At 39.0% G+C, this 21624-nt stretch overlaps 1 protein-coding gene across 1 annotated transcript; it reads right to left on the bottom strand.

The window, feature by feature from the left end:
- Positions 1-11512: 11512 nt before the first annotated feature.
- LOC147611493 (uncharacterized) lies at positions 11513-12487 on the bottom strand. The gene is made up of 2 exons (XM_086784909.1): positions 12310-12487; positions 11513-12051 (listed from the first exon to the last, which is right to left on the bottom strand). The coding sequence occupies exons 1-2, from the start codon at positions 12485-12487 to the stop codon at positions 11513-11515; spliced, it is 717 nt and encodes a 238-aa protein (XP_086641035.1).
- Between the last annotated feature and the right edge of the window lie 9137 nt (positions 12488-21624).

Genomic DNA, 21624 nt, shown 5'->3' with positions numbered 1-21624 from the left:
AGAGAAGGTTCTCAAGAACAAAATTCTGAGAGAATTATTAGTCAAATGGAAGTTCTATCCTTTTGAAGATGCCATCTGGGAGAAAGAAGCCAAACTGATGCGGGATTACCCCCAGACCTGTTTTGGCCTAGAGAGAGAAAATATTTCAGAGAGAGGTAATTCAATTTTTAGATATCTTTGGATGGAAAAATATCTTATCTTATTAAAATAAATTCCCCCAAAATAGAAGTTTCAAAAGAAATTCCTAAGGTGCATTAGAAATAAATTATAATATGCACAAAAGACCTTAGCCTAAGGATCCAGATTTTTAAAAAATTTTGGATTAAGGTTCTTATAGACCAATAAGATTAATCCAAATGTAGGGAGGAGATAAATTGAAGAATAAAAGAAAACCCCCCAAAAATGAGTAAATGCTCACATAAGATGAAGAGCGGACTAAGGACCAAAGAAAAGATTTAAAAAATTAAATTTTGACACCTCAGAGTGGGGATCTCCCCTCATGAAGTAGGCACCTTTTTCTCATCATTACCCCCCAATTTTAAATCAATTAAATGAGATATTTCATCTCTCCTCTCTCCTATTTCAAAACTGGATCCAAAAAGTAAGCTGAACTGACCAAAAAATGGTCAAAAATTGACCAAACTGATATGAAAAATTCTAGAATCAGTTCGCTTGGTTTGAGGCTCACTTTTTCTTATAAATAGAAGCCTCCTCCTTTGTAAAAGCTTAATGGTGTTTATGCACTGTTACTCTACTCTTGCCTTGAGCCATCTACATTGAATTTCTTGATAATTCAATTGTTTTTGGCCTAATCCTCTCCAAAGTGAATTGGTGGCCACTCTTGCTTCAAACAAGAGTAGAATCCTCAATCCCTCAAGCCAAAGGAAAGCTTACAGGATCCATGTAAGCTAATTTTCCTAACTTGTTTGATTTTTAAATCTATGGTTTTCTTGATTTTCATGTGTTACCATTGATTGAATTAAATTCAAATGCTATGCCTTTGAGGAAAAGACCACCCCCTTCTCTTCTTTACATTCCAGCCTTTCTTAATCCTAAAAAGATTAACTAAAAGATTAATTACACTTTTCTTATTGTTTACTCTTTTGAATTTTGAAAATTGTATAGATTAGAGTCCTATACATCTAAATCGGGTTAATTTAAGTCAATTAAAGAATGATAAAAATGAGAAATGGTCAGCCATACAAAGGAGGTTATGGCAAAATTTTCTAAAATTTTGTAGAAAAAAAAAGTTTATTTTTATGTTATTCCAAAAGAGTAATTCCCACCATTTTTGCATCTAAAAGAAACATTCTAATTACTCCATGTACATATTCACCTATGAATATGCATGGATATCACTGACATTAATTATTAAAATTGATTTCTATACATAGAAAGATGCATAATGGAAATTTTTTAAATTATAAAAGTGTTATTCTCATTAAATTTAATTTCTATGCTTAGAAAGATGCATAATGAATTTTTTTTATTATAAAAGTGTTATTCTCATTAAATTTAATTTCTATGCATAGAAAGATACATAATGAAAATTTTTATTATAAAAGTGTTATTTTCATTAAATTTAATTTCTATGCATAAAAAGATGCATAATGAAAATTTTTTATTATAAAAGTGTTATTCTCATTAAATTTAATTTCTATGCATAGAAAGATGCATAATGGAAATTTTTTTTATTTTAAAATTGTTATTTTCATTAAATTTAATTTCTATGCTTAGAAAGATGCATAATGGAAATTTTTTTTAATTATAAAAGTATTATTCTCATTAAATTTGATTTTTATGCATAGAAAGATGCATAAAGAAAATTTTTATTATAAAAGCGTTATTCTTGTAAAAATCGATTTTATGCATAAAGGAATTCTTTTTATTTTAAAAGTGTTATTCCTATTAAACTTTATTTTATGCATAAATAGATGCATAAAGAAATTCTTTTTATTTAGAAAGTGTTATTCCTATTAAAATTAATTTTATGCATAAATAGATGCATAAAAGGATTTTTTTAAGTGTTATTCCCATTGAAGTTGATTTTTATGCATAAATAGATACATAAAGAATTTTTATATCAAAATGAGAATTCTCTTAAATTCTATGTTTAAATTCTATGAGAAATTGATAAATGAATAATTAAATACTCTAAGAGAGAAATTTCTATCATTTTATACTCACACGGATTGTAAAAAGAAAATTCAAGAAATCTATCGAGATCAAAATATTCAGATAAATGATTAATTTATTCCTCATTGAAATTCGTAACTAATTTAGAACTAAGTTAAGTGAATATTCAAAGAAAGAAATTCAGTAAAATAGTAACTGAATTATCAAACCTTTTCGAGAAAGATAGTTTAAGAAAAATCTTATCAGACTCGAACCTTGAATCAACCTATGACCAAGACCAAACTCTTTCGTCAGTTTCGAGGAAAGAAGATGTGACCAGTTTAGAAAAATACCCTCAAAACTCCCGCCAAATCTGAAACTAAGTTTGAGACGCTTCGAATTGATATTATGTGGATTGAAGTTACAGAATTCAAGAAATTCTGGTTTGAAATTCAGAATTCCGTTCAAGAAGTTTTGGGGACATTGATTCAAGATATACTCATTGTATTCAAAAGAACATCAAATTGAAAACTTGCATAGAAACCTTGTTTTCTTAAAGGATTGTCTTACGCCAGAATGCTGGTGGAGGGGGCATTTGGTATATGTTTTTCTAAGGGAAGTTCGGTTGCAATAGCTGGCGGGAAGTGTTCAAAGGACAACTCATGCGGCAAAGCCTAGGTCTTGAACAGCCTCGGTACGGTTAAAATGGTGCGCTTTCCGTACGATGGACGAGGGCCAACAAAGCGGTCCCTGAGTGAAGTGCCAGGACACCTAAGGAGGATCCTGGAGGGTTCTGACCAGGCGATGCACGGGCTCGCGGTGCCTAGGACACCCATGCGTATGTCGTGGAAGATATGTATGATGGACGAAATGATTATTGTAATCTGTTACTGGATCTCGTGCTGTTTTTTTTTAGAAACAAGGGACTGGATGAAAATTTGAGTTATGATATCTGTAGCCAATAACTGTTTGTCAATGGATTGTTTTATAAGTTAAAGTTTTAAAGAGGAGTGTGTGCGTATCTATATTCGAAAGCAAAAGTTAAGAAAGGCATTCAATTATGGGTGCGTGAGTAATTGTCTGGTTCTTCCAATTCTAGTGGTTGGGTGGTGGCTAACCCATGGGCCGAATGGGGTTAGGCTAGAATCAGTGGAGTATTAATAACGAAATTGAAATAACAGGAATACGCTTAGAATTCAAGTAGTTAAATAAAAACTTGAAGACTTTCTCAAATGATTAGATCAACGGCGGCTGTGCCTGATTTTGGTTAGGAAAAAAAGCGTTGATTTCTTCAAGTTAAGTCTGTAATAGTTTTCCTTCTATCTGGTTTAATTAGGTGAAGGATAGTTTAGTTCTCTTGACCCCATTAGAAAATTCGTTAAGAAAAACAAAAAGGTGGAATCGTCCTCGATTTCTGAGCAAGGGAAATTTTCTCGATTTTGGTTTTGGAATGACCACGAGATTAGTCTCGTGTCCGGACATTTGTGGGCGAGGCCCCGAGTGGGAAACCGTGCCCTGCATAAGAGGAAGCTACTTCCATTGTGCTAACAACCGGGAATGCGGTGCGCGAAGGGGGCAAAGGGGTCTCACATTCACTGGCTGCACACCTGCCTTTCACTAGTCTTCCAGGACCGTGCACAAACGGGCAAAGGGGTACACCGCGGAGGGAACATTGCCTCGTTCTCCCAGATAAGCTTTGCTCCCGGACTCCCTAGTGTTTCTAACCTTCACTGGCTCTCAGAATTCTGAGGGCACGATTAGCACTACCACTCAGGGAAAAACAAACCAAACTAGGAAAGCTTCCTGAGTATGGTTAGCATAAACATGCTTTGTTCTTGCTCTGCACAAAACTTAAAGAAATCTTTGAACTTAATTTAGAAAATTTTAGTTTTACACAAATAAGAAATACAAGGCACATGGTATATCTTGTAGTAGGAGTCAATGGATCTGCATTCCTTTTACCATGCAGTTAGGTCCACCTGGTACAGCCATGCATGCAATAGGTACAACATGGGAAGCAACAGGTATAATCCACGAGGTATAGTAGGTACAGGTTTTGTATACAACAAGTACAAGTCCTAGTACAGTAAGTACAGGTCTTGGTATAGCAAGTATAGGTCTTGATACAGCAAGTACAAGCCTTGGTAAAGCAAGTACAGATCCTGGTACAGTAAGTATAAGCCTAGTACAATAGCAACATCACAGGTATAGTTTGCAGGTAGGTACAGTAGGCGGGTATAGTGCAGGTATAGCAGCCGGGTACAGTCTATAGGCTGATACAACATAGGTATAGTAGGTGAGTACAACACATGTATAGTAGTTGGGTATAGTCTATAGGTGGATACATCACAGGTACAGCATCCAGGTACAGTTTGCATGCAGGTACAACATGCAGGTGTAAAACAACCAAAAATTATTTTTTTTTCAATTCTGTAGTCGCCTAGGCACCTTTCATCAACCACCCCCTCCATATCTTCCACGTGTGGGGAAAGAGAAGTTGCCCATGCAATAGTTGCTTTAAATATTATTAAACTTTAATCAAAGGTTAGCTCATGGGCACCCACACTAGAAAGTGTCTGACCAAATTTTAAATGTGTGAACACATTTACTTATAAACATTAAAGTTAGCTAATGTTTATGAATTTTACACTTTAGAAGGGCCAAAATGGTAATTACCACCTGTTCACATGCCACACCAATGTGTCAGCAAGCAACACTCCCACGGTACATTGGGGGCGTCCTCGTCCAGTGTACTGGCACGGTAAAACAGGCAAACACATGCAAACAAATCATGCAAAAACAAGTTTATGCATGTAGTCATAAATGCATGTGCACATGTAATGGACGAAATCTCCCTCATGAAACTTGTACAAAAAGTTCCTGTTAGGCATAAAACTGGCGCGATAGAAATATGAATGTATGTCTTGATCTTCCTATGGATTGACAATCCCATAGGTAAGACGCCATCGTGGGCATACACGGGTGGCACGAATCTGGCTCCCATCCATGTAACACCAAAAGAGTGGCCCTTTCACATGGGACACTGGCCTGGCCCCATGTGAACATGGCACAAATCTGGCCACTCTATAGAGTAACAATCCTATAAGAGTGGCTTGAGACATGGAGATGGACCAAATGGTGACAATGAGCTCGCTTACTGAACTTGTCAATAATAGTCCATATTCCATCATTCCTAAATCCTAACTTTGGTAATCCAAAGATGAAGTCCATAGCAATACTTTCCCATGGAATGTTGGGAATTGGCAAAGGTTGTGATAATCCTGCAGGTCTTTGTCGATTAAACTTGACCTTCTGACAAACCAAACATTCTTGAACATATTGTTCAATACCCCTTCTCATAGTAGGCTAAAAGAAATAACCTTCCAAAGCCTGAGTTGTTGTCATAATACTTCTATGTCCCATATAAGGTGGGGCATGGCATTCTTCCATTTCTTTGGGTCTCAAATCCTTGGTCACACATAAATGGATTTGCATCATAAGAAACCCTTCCTCGATGACATAAGAAGTCACCAAATCTCCATTATGTAACATGTCCCAAATGTCTTTGAAATCTTCATCTGTAGCATAAAGATCTTTCATCTCTTAGTGAAGTCGAAATGATATCCCATGGAAACTGCATGGGTCATGGGTCTTCGAGATAGAGCGTCTCCTAATTTGTTGTCTTTCCCATGAGTATGCATAATCTGAAAGTGAAATTGGGCCAAATAACTAGCCCATCTTATATGCTTTTCTGAAATCTTAGGTTGAGACATAAAATACCTAAGACTTTGATAATCCGTCTTGATAACAAACTCAACACCCATAAGATAATGCTTCCAAATCTTCAAAGCATGTATGATAGCCATCAATTCTTTCTCGTAAGTGGGTGCAGTCTTCTCAGCTCCTTGAAGTCTTCGACTCTCATAGGCCACGGCATGGCCTTCTTGGTTCAAGACTACTCCAATGCAATCTCCTGAAGCATCACATTCTAACATGAATGGCTTCCACAAATCTGGAATAATTATTATTGGTCCTTTGCTAGCATAGAATTTTAGTGCTTCAAAGGATTCTTTTTCAGCTTTGGTCCACTGAAATCCCACGGCTTGCTTTGTCAATTCATGAAGTGGACTTGCTACCACAACAAACCACTGACAAATTTCATGTTATAAGAGCATAAGCCAAGGAAACTTTGAACTGCATGCACACTAGTCAACTCTGGCCATTCCACAATAGCCTTGACCTTTTCTGGATCCATCTTGACCCCTTCCTTGGATACTATATGGCCAAGTAGTGAATATTTGACAAAAAGAACTCACTCTTCTTGCCATTCACATACAACTTGTTCTTCCACCATTCTTGGAATACCATATCATATCCAAGTGCTTTCGATGCTCTTCTTCATTCTTTGAATGTACAATAATGCCATCAAAGAAAGTGGCTGCAAACTTTCCATGTGCTCAAGATGTTCTTTCCATCATTTGGTTGAAGGTAGTTGGGGCATTGGTAAGAATAAAAGGCATCACCAAATACTCATAGAGTCCAAAGGTAGTCCTAAATGCAGTCTGTGAATGTCCTTTGGAACAATCTTGACTTGGTGGTAACCACTCTTCAAGTCAATCTTGTTGAAAATAGTGGCTCCATCCAATCTATCCAGAATATTACCAATCCCAAAAATAGGAAACCTGTTCTTTACAGTGATCCTATTAAGAGCTCTGTATTCAATGCACATATGCCAAGAACCATCCTTTTTCTGAACCAATAAAATTGGGGAGCAAAAACGTGATGAGCTAGGTCGAATCAAACCCTTTTCCAAAAGGTCTATCACTTGCTTCATAATCTGTTCTTGTTGACCTTGTGTAAGATTCCTCCCTCCAGCTTTTGAGGTGTACAGGTGTAAGAACTTCTCCTTTTGATCTTGTAATTATTCCCCTCTTTGAAAGATTCTGTTTTACCCTGTTTTGACCTAGAGAGAGAAAATGTCTAAAAAGAGATAATCCAAAATTGAGATGTTTTTGGATATAAAAATCCTCCTAGTGTCTAAAATGGTTTTCCCTGAAACAGAAATTCAAAAAGAACTTTCCAATGTGCAATTCAAATTAATTGAAAATAGGTAAAAAGGACAGCCTAAGGGTCTAGGTTTTCAGAAATTTTTGAATTATGCTCCAATTAAGGTTCCTATGGGCCAACAGGATCAATCCAAGTGTGGGGAGGAGATAAATCTAATTTATAAAAGAAAAACTCCAAAAAATGAGTAAATGCTCACATAAGATGAAGAATTGACTAAGGACAAGGTTTATTAGTAAAAAACTATGAGTATTACTAAAAAAAATGAGATATTTTGGGTATAATGATTTAATTTTGACACCTTGGTAAGGACAAGGAGGGCTCTTCAAGGAGGCGGCTATTTCACATGTGTGGTGGTGGAGTTTTAAACTCAAAAATATTGTGATATTTTTATCTCTCCTCTCTCCTGGATCAAACCAAATCAAAAGGGAGCCAAACTAGGTCCAAATCTTGTCCAAATTCAGCCAAACTTAACTTGAAAATTTCTAGAAACTAGTTGGTCTTGGTTAGATCCTTAGCCCTTTGTAAAAAAAATATGAGAACTATACCATGCCAGTATTATACTGAAATAATGATATTTTCTATTATCCTCTAAAAATCCTCTACAAATTGAAGAGATTGGAGCTTCTCTCTCTCTCTTCAATCTTCCTTGGGGAAACTTCATCAACCTACCAAACCAATTGATTGGTTGGGGGCCTCTACTTTGATCAAAGAAGCAAGCAATCTAGGAGGTAAATTATGGTTTATGGTCTTTTTTCTTTAATCTCCAAATGTTTCTCTCTTCTCAACCCCTCTCAAGCTTGAGAAGCATTTAATTGAATTGCTTTTTAATACAATTGAAGTTCTTTAATGAATTGTGCTGATAAAACATAAATTTTTATTTATGCTTAAATTAAATGTTTTTTTAAGCACGTCTCTCTCTCCCCCAAAGAATGGTCATTCCTATGACCTATTCTATATTCAAATGAAGCTTCTCATGAAGCAATTCTCTAATCTAAAAGTAATTTCTATGCTTGTCAAATTAAAGGCCAAATAAGTGGCTTTTTAATGCTTTTATGCTATTTAATTTATGGAAAATTTAAGAATCAAGTCCATAATTGGATATTCATCCAATTGATGGTTATTCTAATCATAGGGATATTACTAAACTTTATGCTTTCAAATTTTTGAGAATTATCAGTAATAGCAGCAGAGCTATGGTAAAATTTTTGAAAAATTAACACATAAATCATTCATTCATAATATGAAAAGAGGACTACCTACCATATTCTAAGATTAATCATCCTAGATTAATTGAATGATTTTCATTATAATCATAAAAAATTTGATTTTTATGTTTATGCATAAATAGTTAATTAGGAAAAAGAGGAATTTCTAGTAATCCATTTTTATGTTAAAAGAGTAATCCCCATGACAATGGAAATCCATGTATTCCAATGAACTAAGAGAAAAATTATGACGCTAAAATAATGTATATTTTATTAAAAAATTTAAAGAAGGATTCTAGGTAAATTTATCTTTTTGTATAGATAAGTATAAATGATGAAAGAGGAATTTCCACCATATTGGAATTTAAATATTTAAATGAGGAAAGTGTAATTCCTAGTATACTAGAATTAATGAGTATTTTAATTAAATTCAAAGATAAAATTTATATAAATTTATGAGAAATATTTAAATGGTAAAAGAGGAATTCCTAGACATTTGAAATTCCATCATTTAGATAGGAAAAGAGAAATTCCTAGCATATCGAATTAATGGGTATTTTATTTTAGATGAAATTACTGTATGAGAAATATTTGATGATAAAAGAGGAATACCCATGACATTGGAATACAATTAATTAAATGCAAAAAGAGGAATTCCCATGGTTTTTGAGATCCAAGAAAATAAATGAGAAGAAGAGGAATTTAAGTATAATTCAATTTATGATTATTTATCAAAAGTGAAAATATGGATAGAATTGATTTCTGTAAATCCCATGAATTCTTTTATTCAAAAGAGGAATATTGAATATAATTCATTTGAAAATTTGAGAATGAATATGGAAATAGTCGTTGAGAAAAAGAACCTTTAATTAGATCAAGCAAATGGTAGAAATTTAGAAAAAGTCCCATTATCGAGATCAACCTAGAAAAAGCTATTAAATGGGAATAGCATGTGAATGGATGAGATAAGGTGAAAATAGGATGCGATAAGATGTGTATGGGATGTGATAAGATGTGTACAGGATGTGATAGAATGTGAATGGATGTGATAAGAGGTGTATGGGATGTGATAGAATGTGAATGGATATGATAAGATGTGTATGGGATGTGATAGGATGTGATAAGATGAAAATAGGATGTGATAAGATGTGATGTAATGAGAATGAATGTGGATGTGGATGTGGAAGAATGAATGTGGATGTGCATGTGGAAGAATGGATGATGATGTGCACGTGGAAGAATAGATGTGTATGTGGAAGAATGGATGCGGATGTGTATGTGAAAGGATGTGATGTCAATGTGAGTGAATGAATGAGATGTAATGTGATGTGAATTGGGAGGTGAATGAATGAGATGTGATGCGAATGAATGAAAGGATGTGATGTCGATGTGAGTGAATGAATGAGATGTAATGTGATGTGAATTGGGAGGTGAATGAATGAGATGTGATATGCGAATGAATGTAATGTGATGTCATGAGATGTGATGCGAATGAATGTAATGTGATGTGATGTGGATCGGGGTAGATATGAATGGATAAGATGTGAATGAATGTGATATGATGAGATATGAATATGGGTTGATGCGAGTGGATGAGAATAAATGAGGAAAGATGTGATGAGATGAAAAATGATGTGATTGGATGAGAATGGGTATACATATGAATTGGATATAGATTAAGTAATGTGGGCAGATGTGGAAAAATGTGAAAGACGAGTGTTCATTACAGGAACTGTATTTATGACCTATTTTTAAATGACTGTTTTATGTCAAAAATGCTAGGGAAGCATTTTGACTGTCTTGTGAATGAGGTCATGGTGACCTAACTGATAAAGTTGCAACAGCTGACACGGAGAGTCAATGGAGGATGTCTTGCATAGCAAGGTTGACCGAGGTCTTGACCGGCCTTGGTTCGATTCAAGTGGTGAGCTTCCGGTACGGTGGATGAGGGACGAAGGAAGCGGCCTATGAGTGAAGTGCTAGGTAGGTGAAGCAGCCTATGAGTGAAGCGCTAGGTAGGTGACCTGCAAAGGATCCTAGAGGGTGCTGACCATACAGTGCTCGGGCTTTGGGTCACCGAAAATACCCACACGTGCGTCGAGAAAGATATTGGAACAAGGAGTAAGAGTTGTTTTTTGAAACCGGACATGGATCTGGTTAATTGACCTTGCTGGTCCTCAACGGATGAGTCCATGGCTCTTTTATATGGATCTGTTGGTTGATCTTGCTGATCTTCAACAGAGATTCCATCTTGATTTTTATTATGAGCTAGGAACTATCGAAAAGGCCCTTTGCCGGTTACTATGAGCTAGGAACTATCGAAAAGGCCCTTGAGTGGACAAGTGGTGAGCGTTCTGGTTGCCAATGATGCCATAGATACACCGATGAAGGAATAATTGGAAATAAGGATTCAATCGGAGATTTTGAGGATTATGATCAGTGACACTATGGTTTCATTAAATGATTGTTTTAAGGATAGCTGAATCTGTGAAAAATGTAATTATATATTGGGTGTGTAACTGGTGTGACTGGCGGTAAATTTGCATGAGTATCCGGCTAGGGGCCTGGGAACTCTTTTCCCTAGTACCCGGGACAAAACCTAACCAAATTCCTAATTGCATCCCATCACTACAGTGGTTGGGCCGTTGGCTTGGGCGGTTGGCTATGGGAGGACTGGATGGGGCTGGACTGATGGATCCGTAAAATGAGACTCATATTTGTTATAGTACGATAGATGAAGTAAATCCCGGATAGTAAATGTTCTATGGAAAAAGAATCAACGGCGGCTGTGCCTCTCGATGGGGAAAAAAGCATTGGTTTCTATGATCCAAGTGCAAGTTTCTTCCTTGATATGACCAAGTGACTCAAAGGTTCGGTCAGATCAGTTTGGTCAGTAATGACACTGACTACGTTAGAGTACAATTATTTTGGAGGAATCGCTCGTGCTTTCCAGTAGGGGGAAGTTTTTCCGGGTTTGGTTTTTGAAGAACCAAGGGATTAGTCTCTTGTCCGGATACCCATGGGCGCGAGGCCCCGAGTGAGGGATCCTGCCCCGCGCAAGAAGTGCTACTTCCGTTGCTAGCACCCCCGAATCCGTTGCGCGGAGGGGGCAGGGATCTTTCACCTTAACTTACTCGATAAGGAGGTCTATTAGGAGGTGAACTTCCGGGCATGATGTCAATCTTATGATCTTCCGATCTCTCTGGAGGTAGCTCTCTTGGAAGAGTATCTGCAAAACAATCCTCACGCTTCCTTAAGAAGTCTTTCCTTTCATGATCAAGAGTTGAAAGTGATTCATCACTCTCAGATTCCTTTGGATCTCTTACAAATATCAAGTACAAGGAAATAGATTGCTTTATTGCTTTAGGAACTAGTACATGACTAATGAGTGGAATGGAGTTCCCCTCAACTCCTACATCAAAAGTTACATTCTTGCCTTTCAAAGGAAACCTAATCTTATTTCCAACCCAATCAATGGCCGGATCTATGTTCTTATGCCAAGGCATACCCAAAATTTCATCACAATGTCCAATTTTACCAACTACAAAGTTCTCATGATCCACATAATCCCCAATCTGTAATAAGCAGAGCTTTCCCAAAATAAGAGTCTCTTTGGGCTGACATTCCTTCAAAAGCGGCACCTGCTGTAATAGGAGTTCCCAACCTATCCAGAGGGAGTTTCATGGCTTCAACCACTCATGGATGGATATAGTGGTGGGTAGCACCGCTATCAAAGTGGATAAGTATGGGTTGGTTTGCCACTTTGTCCCAAGCTTTGATTGCCTCTTCTCTGGTGGAGTATCGTCTTGATGTTGAAGTTCTTTAGGTAAAGCATTACTTTGGGGTAGTTTGGCTTCTTGGCTTTGTTTATCAGGACATTTTGCAACCATATGTCCTTTCTTCCCACATTGGAAACATTTACCTTCTTTGACATAATCCTCAAGATGCTTGCGGGATAGCTTCTTTTGGTACAATGGGGGTTTATCCTCATTTTTATTCTTCTTTTCCTGTGGCTCATTTCTTGCTTGAGAGATTCGAATCCCTTTGAATTTCTTCTTTTGGAACAAGTCTTGAGTCTCACTCTTTGATTTGCCCACCATCCAAGGCATATATAGAGGTTCAGCTTTTGTAACCCCTTTACCTCATAGGTAGGCTTTGGCGGCTTCCACACCTTCACCTTCGATGGTCTGATCTTTGATAAAATCTTCGAACATTTGGGCTCTTCTGTAGTCTTGTTCCTTCTTGGCTCTCCAAGCTAGGAACTCTTCATCTTGAAGATACCTTTTGAAATTCTTGATATTCGGCTGATGTCATGACTACAGTCTCATGAGAGAAAAACTGGCGGCCTTGAATCTCTTTTGGATGTCCTGGGTTGACTTCAAAGTTGTTCCCTTCTTGAGGCCCTTGGTTCTCCCTCAACTCTCAAAATGGCTCTATCACTCCATAAAAGATTTCTTCAAGAGAAATCCTGCTCTCATAACACTATAAGCCCAACGGACCATGCAGTAACAAATGCCACCACATGTACAAGAGGATAAAGATAGAGAGAGAGAAGGGGGAGAGAAAGATGGGAATAGGGGATTCACACTGTACACCACATTGAGCGGGGAACATGCCCCGCCTCTTCAAGAATTTATTTCAAGAACAATCCACAGGCTTTTCCATGCCAGGACCAATACAATATATGGATATAATATCAAACAAAGTGTCGATGTCAAAATTGGGCCGAGGTCGATGATGTCGAGGCACAACATAGCAGATGTCGAGCTCACCTCGAGGATGACCCACAAGAGACTTACACCGGGCTAGTACCAAAATCCAAAGAATCCAACTGATGTTCTCAAGTATCCACAAAAAGTTCTTTCTTCTCAATCCAATCTTCTCATTGAAATAAAGAAGGAGGTGGCGGTTCTTCCAATGGAAGCAACCTTCCTCCCAAAGAAGGCGATTGAAAGAAGTTGCTGATGGAAGAGTCAGACAACAGCCAATAGGTGGTGGTGGAGGAGCAAACGGGCAACCAGCAGGCAATAGAAAATCTAGCAAACAGGAGGCAAAGACCCCGGCTCTGGAGTGGTGGAAATGGCGACGGCGGCAGGCAGCAAAAACTGGCTCTAGGCGACGATGACACCAAGAGCAGGTGACGACAGGTAGCTTTAGGGGGCGCTACTTCTTCACAGGGACAATGGAGCAGCGGTGGTTAGTGCTGCAAAGGGGGCTACTGGTAGAGGCTAGGTAGAAAGGTGATGTAGAAGATAGGGCTCTTGCTTTTCCCAAGGGAGTTCTTCCACCTTCTTCTTCTATGAGCCTCCAAGTTTTTCTATGATCCACCAAGAGGGTGCTTGGTTCTTTAAATACTTGAGTGGATGCTTGCTTTTACCATGCTTTTCTATTGTTTTCATCACTTGGCTTTTGCTTTTGTTTTAATAGTAATTAAAGTTCTTGATTTTAACTTTAGGGCCTTGCTTTTTGGCCCTGGAGCTGCTTTTTGAAAAAGTGGCTTATAGCTTTTTGGTCAACAAAGTTTGACTTTTGCTTTTTCCTACTTTTTGACCCAAACAAGTGCTGTTTTTCAATTCCAACTTTAGGAACCCTGTTTCCATGTGTCCATCATCCTGTCCATGTGTCTGAGCATGAGTTCTATTATGTGAAAAGAGCATGGAGGACGAAGTAGTTACATTCCCTCCCTCTTATATCACATTTGTCCTTAACTGTGGCACAAATACAGTACTAGCCCCATCTGGTGCTCTTGTGCATCTAGTATTTCTTGATATATGTGGTGCCTTCTACTCCTCTGTGGCAACATCTTTGTGCCTTTCTTTGACCAATGTCCTTGTTCTTGATGGTACATATTCTTCATAGCCTGTAAAAGAGGGATTACAAAATAAATGCATGCTCACCTTCTGCAAAAACTAGACACAAGCTGGTCAACAAACAAGTATGCATCATTCGCGTCTACTTGGTATTCCATGTAGTACTGGCTAGGTAGTTTGGAACCTAGTGGACTATCACATGCCATAGATCCAAGCATTGTCCATGCATCAAAAATAGCACACAAAGTCAAAGAAATTCAGACATACATCGGTATGCAATGCACAAATATTGATCCTCCTGTTCATGGATTGTCATGTGTGGTTTCATTGAAACCGTGCTAAGCCATCTGGTCACTAGGACTTCTCAGACTTCCACTCAAGGCCATCTGGTCTGTACGACCGCCTGAGAGTCATAAATAGTCATATGGGCCATCTGGTCACATTGATCGCCTGACTATGATATGCAATACAATCATCTGGGCCATCTGGTCGCAATGACCGCACGACTGCAAAATCCAAGATAGTCATCTAGGACATTTAGTCGCAATGACCGCCTGACTACAAAGTCCAACAATATGGGTCTTTTGGCATCGTTGCCTCCCGTATACAAATGTTGCTCCTTGGGCCTTCTTGTGTCATTGCCACCCAAACTAGAGCATGTCCAATAAAAATCATTACATAAGCAAGATAATAATCAATTTCATTTCAGTATAAACATATATACAATGAAGAGGGCTAGGGCTACAATTCCTCCATCTTAAATATGTCTTGATCTCAAGACACATCAATCAAGCCTGTACTTTAAATACATCTAGACCAACTACTTCCTCATATGCTTGAAAAATGTCTGGATAGTCCTTGAAGTACTCTTCTGGCATCCATAGGCGAATACTTCTTAAACTTTAAAAGGAATTTCCTGACTGCCGTTGTCCTTCTTCTTTTTCTCACTGGATGGAATACAATCTATTCTGGCTGTAAGATTTCTTCTTGTTCTTCTACTTATGGTGGATCCTCCAATACATGCTCCTCTGGGGGTAGCCCTGTATATATGGCTTTAATAAACTGACATAGAAGGCATTATGTATCCTCCAATGATTGTCTACAGTGACCTTCCTTCTATGCTTGTCTGTAGTTTTCTTTTGATTGGCTTGAGATGTCTTAATAGCCTTCCAAACCTGTGCAAAGGCCTTATCCAAATCTTGAATAAACTCCTTTGCCATGGAAGGTTTCTTCCTTGGTCTTCAAAATAGGCAACAATAATGGTTTGCCATAGATAATCTCAAAAGGAGATTTGCTTGTCGAAGAGTGAACAATGTTATTATAGGCAAACTCAACCAATGGCAAGTACTTCTTCCATTGATCCTTCGCTCTTCGAGAGCATCACTTTAGCATATCCAATATAGTGAGGTTGGCAATCTCACTTTTCCCATCTGTTGAGGATGATAAGCCAAAGAAAAATTGAGCTTTGTCCCCATGTTGTCAAAAAGTGCTCTCCAAAAGAAATTGGTAGTCCGAGGATCTCTATCCCCTACAATGGATTTGGGTAATCCATGATGCTTGAAGATCTGCTAAATAAACAATCTTGCCATATGATCTACATGAATGGTCTTCTTCACTGGAATGAAGTGAGTGTAACCGCTCCCTACAAGAGGCCTACAAATCAGAAGACAAAATACACATTTTTACATCACTTAACTAATTCCATCAATGGACATTATTAACAACATAAAAACTGTAAATGACCAAGAACACTCGACACTAACACTAGGACTGGAAAGCCCCCTCCCCCCCCTCAATACATTTGTATTTCTTGGAGTATTTATATGTACAAGTGTCATGAGCCAATAGGCTAGATTTCTTCTCACATGGAGTGAATACAACTCAAACAATTGGATACTTGTCAATGAAGTGTAGACAATCCAAATTAGGAAAGCTTCCTGAGTATGGTTAGCATAAACATGCTTTGTTCCTGCTCTACACAAAACTTAAAGAAATCTTTGAACTTAATTTAGAAAATTTTAGTTTTACACATAAGAAATACAAGGCACCTGGTATAGCTTGTAGTAGTAAGAGTCAATGGAGATGCATTTCCTTTCACCACGCAGTCAGGTCCACCCAGTACAGAGCCATAGGTGCAGCAAGTACAACACGAGCAGCAATAGGTACAATCCACGAGGTACATTAGGTACAAGTTTGGTATAGCAAGTACAGGTCTTGGTACAATAAATACAAGCTTGGTACAACAAGTACATATCTTGGTATAACAAGTATAACAAGTACAAGTCCTAGTATAGCAAGTACAAGCTTGGTACAGTAGTAAGAGTACGGGTACAGTAGTCAGGTATAATTTACAAGTAGGTACAACACAGGTATAATAGCCAAGTATAGTCTATAGGCAGGTACATCAGTCGGGTACAATCTACAAGCAAGTACAACAGGCGGGTATAACAGTCGGGTACAATCTGTAGGCAGGTATAGCAGGCGAGTAAAGCATAGGTACAATAGTCGGGTATAGTCTACAGGTAGGTACAGTAGGCGGGTGCAAAAATAGCCAAAAATTAAAATTTCTCCCAATTCTGTAGTCACCTATCTTTCATTAACCACCCCCTCCATATCTTCCACGTGTGGGGAAAGAGAAGTTGCCCATGCATTAGTTTCTTTAAATATTATTAAACTTTGATCAAAGGTTAGCTTATGGGCAACTGCCCGAACCAAATTTTAAATGTGTGTGAACACATTTACTTATAAACATTAAAGTTAACTAATGTTTATGAATTTTACACTTTAGAAGGGCCAAAATGGTAATACTTACCACCTGTTCACATGCCACACCAATGTGTCAGCAAGCAGCACTCCCACGGTACATTGGGGGTGTCCCCGCCCAGTGTATTGGCACGGCAAAACAAGTAAACACATGCAAACAAATCATGCAAAAACAAGTTTATGCATGCAATCATAAATGCATGTGCACATGGACGAAATCTCCCTTTCATGAAACTTGTACAAAAAGTTCCCGTTGGGCACAAAACTAGCGCGACATAAATATGAATGTATGTCTTGGTCTTCCTATGAAGTGACAATCCCATAGATAAGATGCCATCCTGGCCATACACGGGTGGCACCAACAGGCTCCCGTCCATACAGCACGAAGCAAGTCACACACGAGTGGCAAAAAACTGGTTCTCATCCATGTGACGCAGTACGGGTCACACACGGGTGGCATGAATCTAGCTCCCATCCATGTGACACCAAAAGACTGGCCCATTCACATGGGACACCAGCCTGGCCCCATGTGAACATGGCACAAATCTAGCCGCTCTATGGAGTAACAATCCTAAAAGAGTGGCTCCAGACATGAAGATGGACCAAATGGTGACGCCCCCCCAGGCTTCTAAATAGTTGTCCTCAATTGAAAAGCCTCAAGATATGCCTGTAAAAGCTGAGGATAGAAAGCTTTGGATATGATCCCTCTCGTCTTGGCCTCTTCGGAAGCCTAGCTTTCTCAAATTTCAACAATACCCAATCACCTTCCTTGACTTGCATGTCCCTTCTATGCTTGTCAGCAGCACTCTTATGCTTGTCTTGTGACCTTGCAATGGCTGAAGCAAGCCTGGAGGCTTTTGCCTATCAAATTTCACCTTTTGGCAAGTAATACATGCGCGTACATATGCCTCAATGTCTATACACATGCTTGGCCAAAAGAAATATCTTTCGATCATGCGTGCCATAGGTAAAATACCTCTATGACCAACATAAGGTGGAGCATGACATTCCCCCATAACCTTTGGTGGATGCATATCCTTCACCACACATAAGCGGTTATCCTTCATAAGTTAACCCTCTTTGATCATATAAGAGGCATGTGAGTGACCAGCCATCAAATCAGTCCATATATGAGAAAAATCAGCATCATCTGAATGATACAAATCGCGCATGGAAGATAAGTCCCCATTGGAGGCCACTGAAATTATAGCTATATAAGACACAAAGCATTTGCCACCAGATTCTTCGTTCCCAGAGTGTGTACAATCTGAAAATGAAACATGGAAAGAAAGTTTGCCATTCTCATTTGCTTCTCCGAAAGCTTTGTTTGAGATAGAAAATATCTCAAGCTTTGATGATCGACCTTGACTACAAATTTACCCCCAAGAAGATAATGCTTCCATATTTTCAAGGCATGAATTACAGCCAAGAGCTCTTTTTCATAAATGTCCATATGGATCTCGGCATCATGCAATCGACGGCTTTCTTAAGCAACTACATGACCCTCTTGATTTAGGATAGTCCCTATACAATTCCCACATGCATGACATTCCACCATGAATGGCTTTTGCAAATCGGGAACAATCAACACACGAGCCCACAAATGATAGCATTTTTGAGTTGCAAGAAGGCATCTTGCTCATTCGAAGTCCATTTGAAGGTGGCTTTCTTCTTTGTAGTAAGATCATGCGATGGCGAGGCAATCTTGGCAAAATGCCTGATGAATTACCTATAGTATGAACATAACCCAAGAAAGCTACGTATTTGATCTACATTTTGCAACTCTGGCCAATTTCGAATGGTTTCAATTTTAGCAGGATCCATTCTTACACCCTCTTTGGATACAATGTGCCCCAAATAGTGTATCTCTGAGAGGAAGAACTCACTTTTCTTAAGCATTTATGAAGAGTTTATGCTTTCGCAACTCTTCAAAGACTGTAGCCAAATGAGTCTTATGCTCCTCCTCATTCTTGGAGAAAACCAAGATGTCATCAAAGTATACACCTGTGAACTTACGATGGGGTCAAAATATCCTGTCCATCGTACGGTTGAATGTTGCCGGCGGATTGGTAAGGCCAAAAGGCATTTTACCGAGAATTCATACAATCCAAAAGCTGTCCTGAATGCAATCTTATGGACATCTTGGGGTACCACACGAATCTAGTGGTAATCACTTTCCAAATCTATACGGCTGAAACAAGCCGAACCATCAAGCTTATCCAAGATATCATCTATGCGTGGGATTGGAAACTTGTTCTTGATGGTGAGCTTGTTTAGAGCTCGATAATCCACACACATGCAGAAAGATCAATCCTTCTTTTGCACAGGAAGTATGGGAGAACAAAAGGGTGAGGAGCTTGCCTGAACCAGACCCTTTTCTAAGAGCTCATTAACCTGCTTCATAATCTCCTCTTTTTGTGCAACACTCACACGATATGCGGGTTTGTTAGGTGGGGAACTACTTGGCACAAGATCTATGCGATGATCCTCGGGCCTCTCAGGTGGTAGTTCTCCTGGAAATGCATCAGCAAAGAAATCTTTACATGCATTAAGAAAATTCAGCCTATCTTTAGTCAATACATCCACATTCACATTACTTTGTTCAATTTTGTCCATCATGAACAAAAACCAAGTACGTGGAAAGACTCTTTTTCATTGCCTTATTAATTTGGATGTGAGAAACAACTGGGATGGAATCCCCTTCCTTGCCTGCATCAATAACAGGCATGTGGCCTCTATGCACAGAAGTGATCATGCTAGTTTTATATTCTTTACAAGGCTCAAGCTGATCATGTAGGCTTGCCAAGTAATACATCACATCCATTGAGTGGGGCAATCAAGAAATGCTCATGATCCAAATAACTCTATATATGAATGCGCAACTTTCCAATAAGAGGCTGACCTACACCTCTTTGCCAACAAAAGCTGCCTCTACTTCAATTTGGGGTCCCATGTCCCCAATCTCTATGCCCAAGGCGGCTGCCATTTATGTAGAGATGAAATTATTTGTTGTACAATCATCAAACATGAATAGGGTGGGCTGATCCTTGATTTGTCTCCAAGCTTTGCATACCACTCTCTCTTTGCCATCGTGCTCGGTGGTACCCTGCACATCGGGTATAGCATGCACATTTACCTTTGGTGGCTTGTCTTCATGCTTTTGCTTGCAGGTAGGGCATTACCTAAACATGTGCTCTTTACTACCACAAGAAAAGTATTTTCCCTCTTTGGCATATTGCTCCCTTTGCTCGGGGGTCAAGCCAAACTTGTTCTTCTTTGGTGAAATGTCTTTGGATGGGGTTCTTTCAGCTTTACCACCCTTTTTGGGTTTCCTGAAAGCTCTTTTTAGGTGGCTATCCACCTTTTTGCAGGTTTGGGACATCCCTCTCTTTGCCCTTTAGAACCTCCCTGATCTTACTTAATTTTAAGCACCGATTGCTTTGTAGCAAGAGCAGATGCTATGAGCTCGTGAAGAGTGTGTTTCGGGTCCAATTCAATGCCCGAACGATAAGCTGGTTGCAATCCGGAGCAGAACTTCCTCTTTCTTTCATCCTCAAAGAGTTGCATAAAGGGAGTTACCTCAATCTGTCCTTAAACTCTTGCCAAGTGCAAATGGGATCTTTGGTGGTCTTTTCAGTGATCCACCAATGGGCATCTGTCCCCTAAGAACATGCTTGCATGACAAATTTTGGACTTTTCAGTGAAGTCCTCATCACTAAAAGCAATTTCAAACTGTGCCACAAAAGCTAGCACCTTAGAGGCATCATACTCTCCATGAAAGGCATCAAATTTCATGGACTTATCCCCTGCCTTGTACTCCTTGAGCTTCTTGGGATGTGGTACATGTTCTTCTCTTTTTCTCTTCCCCTTATCCAATGGGGCAGTCCTCTCTGCATGGGCTTCATGGGCAATCAAAGATGTTTCAAGAGGCACGGTGGCATGTGCATTATGATTATGTGGCCCCGAGGCATGTGACCTTCCCAAATGATGCAATGTCTCACCACGAGACAACTCAATGGGTAAAGTCCTTTGGCTTGCATGCCAACCACTCTCTCCATGATATACATTCTTTGAATCCACAAGGCCATCATGTCGCCCACTAGCTCCAACATGCACGTGCATACTTGTTGCCTCCTGTCCCATGAGGAGTAGATGCATGGTGAGAAGTTACTGATACCTCTTCCTAGTGTATAAAAGATCTCAGCCGTTGAGATGTTGGGTCTCCCTACTTTAAACAAGGTCGATTCTTGCATATTGACTCTCCATCCTCTCCTTCCTTGAGATCACCCTTTGCGAATGAGATAAGAGAGTGCCAACTCCCTTGCCGTCTTGCCCACTTCACGAGCCATGGACTCAAAGGTCATATCCACCATAGCATCGGCTTTCCTTGCTTCGATGACACTTTGTACATGGGGATCTTCATGCAAAAATTTTGGCTCTTGCTCCTTTGCCTGCAAAAGCGTTGTCACGTACTCCAATTCAGCCCTCAATGCATTGGGCTCATTCTCATGCATAGGCTATTTTTCATGGGATGGTTGTCCCATGAATGCACTATCATAACCTCTCTCAAGAGGTTTGTGCCTTCCAAGCAATGCATCAGAATCACCTGAAGCACTTGATTGACCTCTTGAATTTGTCACCTCCAAAGGATTGCCTTGGCTGTC

Source organism: Cibotium barometz, chromosome 47, assembly GCF_041138505.1.
Source record: "Cibotium barometz isolate CiBa-2024 chromosome 47, ASM4113850v1, whole genome shotgun sequence".
NCBI lineage: Eukaryota > Viridiplantae > Streptophyta > Polypodiopsida > Cyatheales > Cibotiaceae > Cibotium > Cibotium barometz.
The sequence above is the reverse complement of the archived record's forward strand: the minus strand, read 5'-3'. Positions and strand labels throughout refer to the sequence as shown.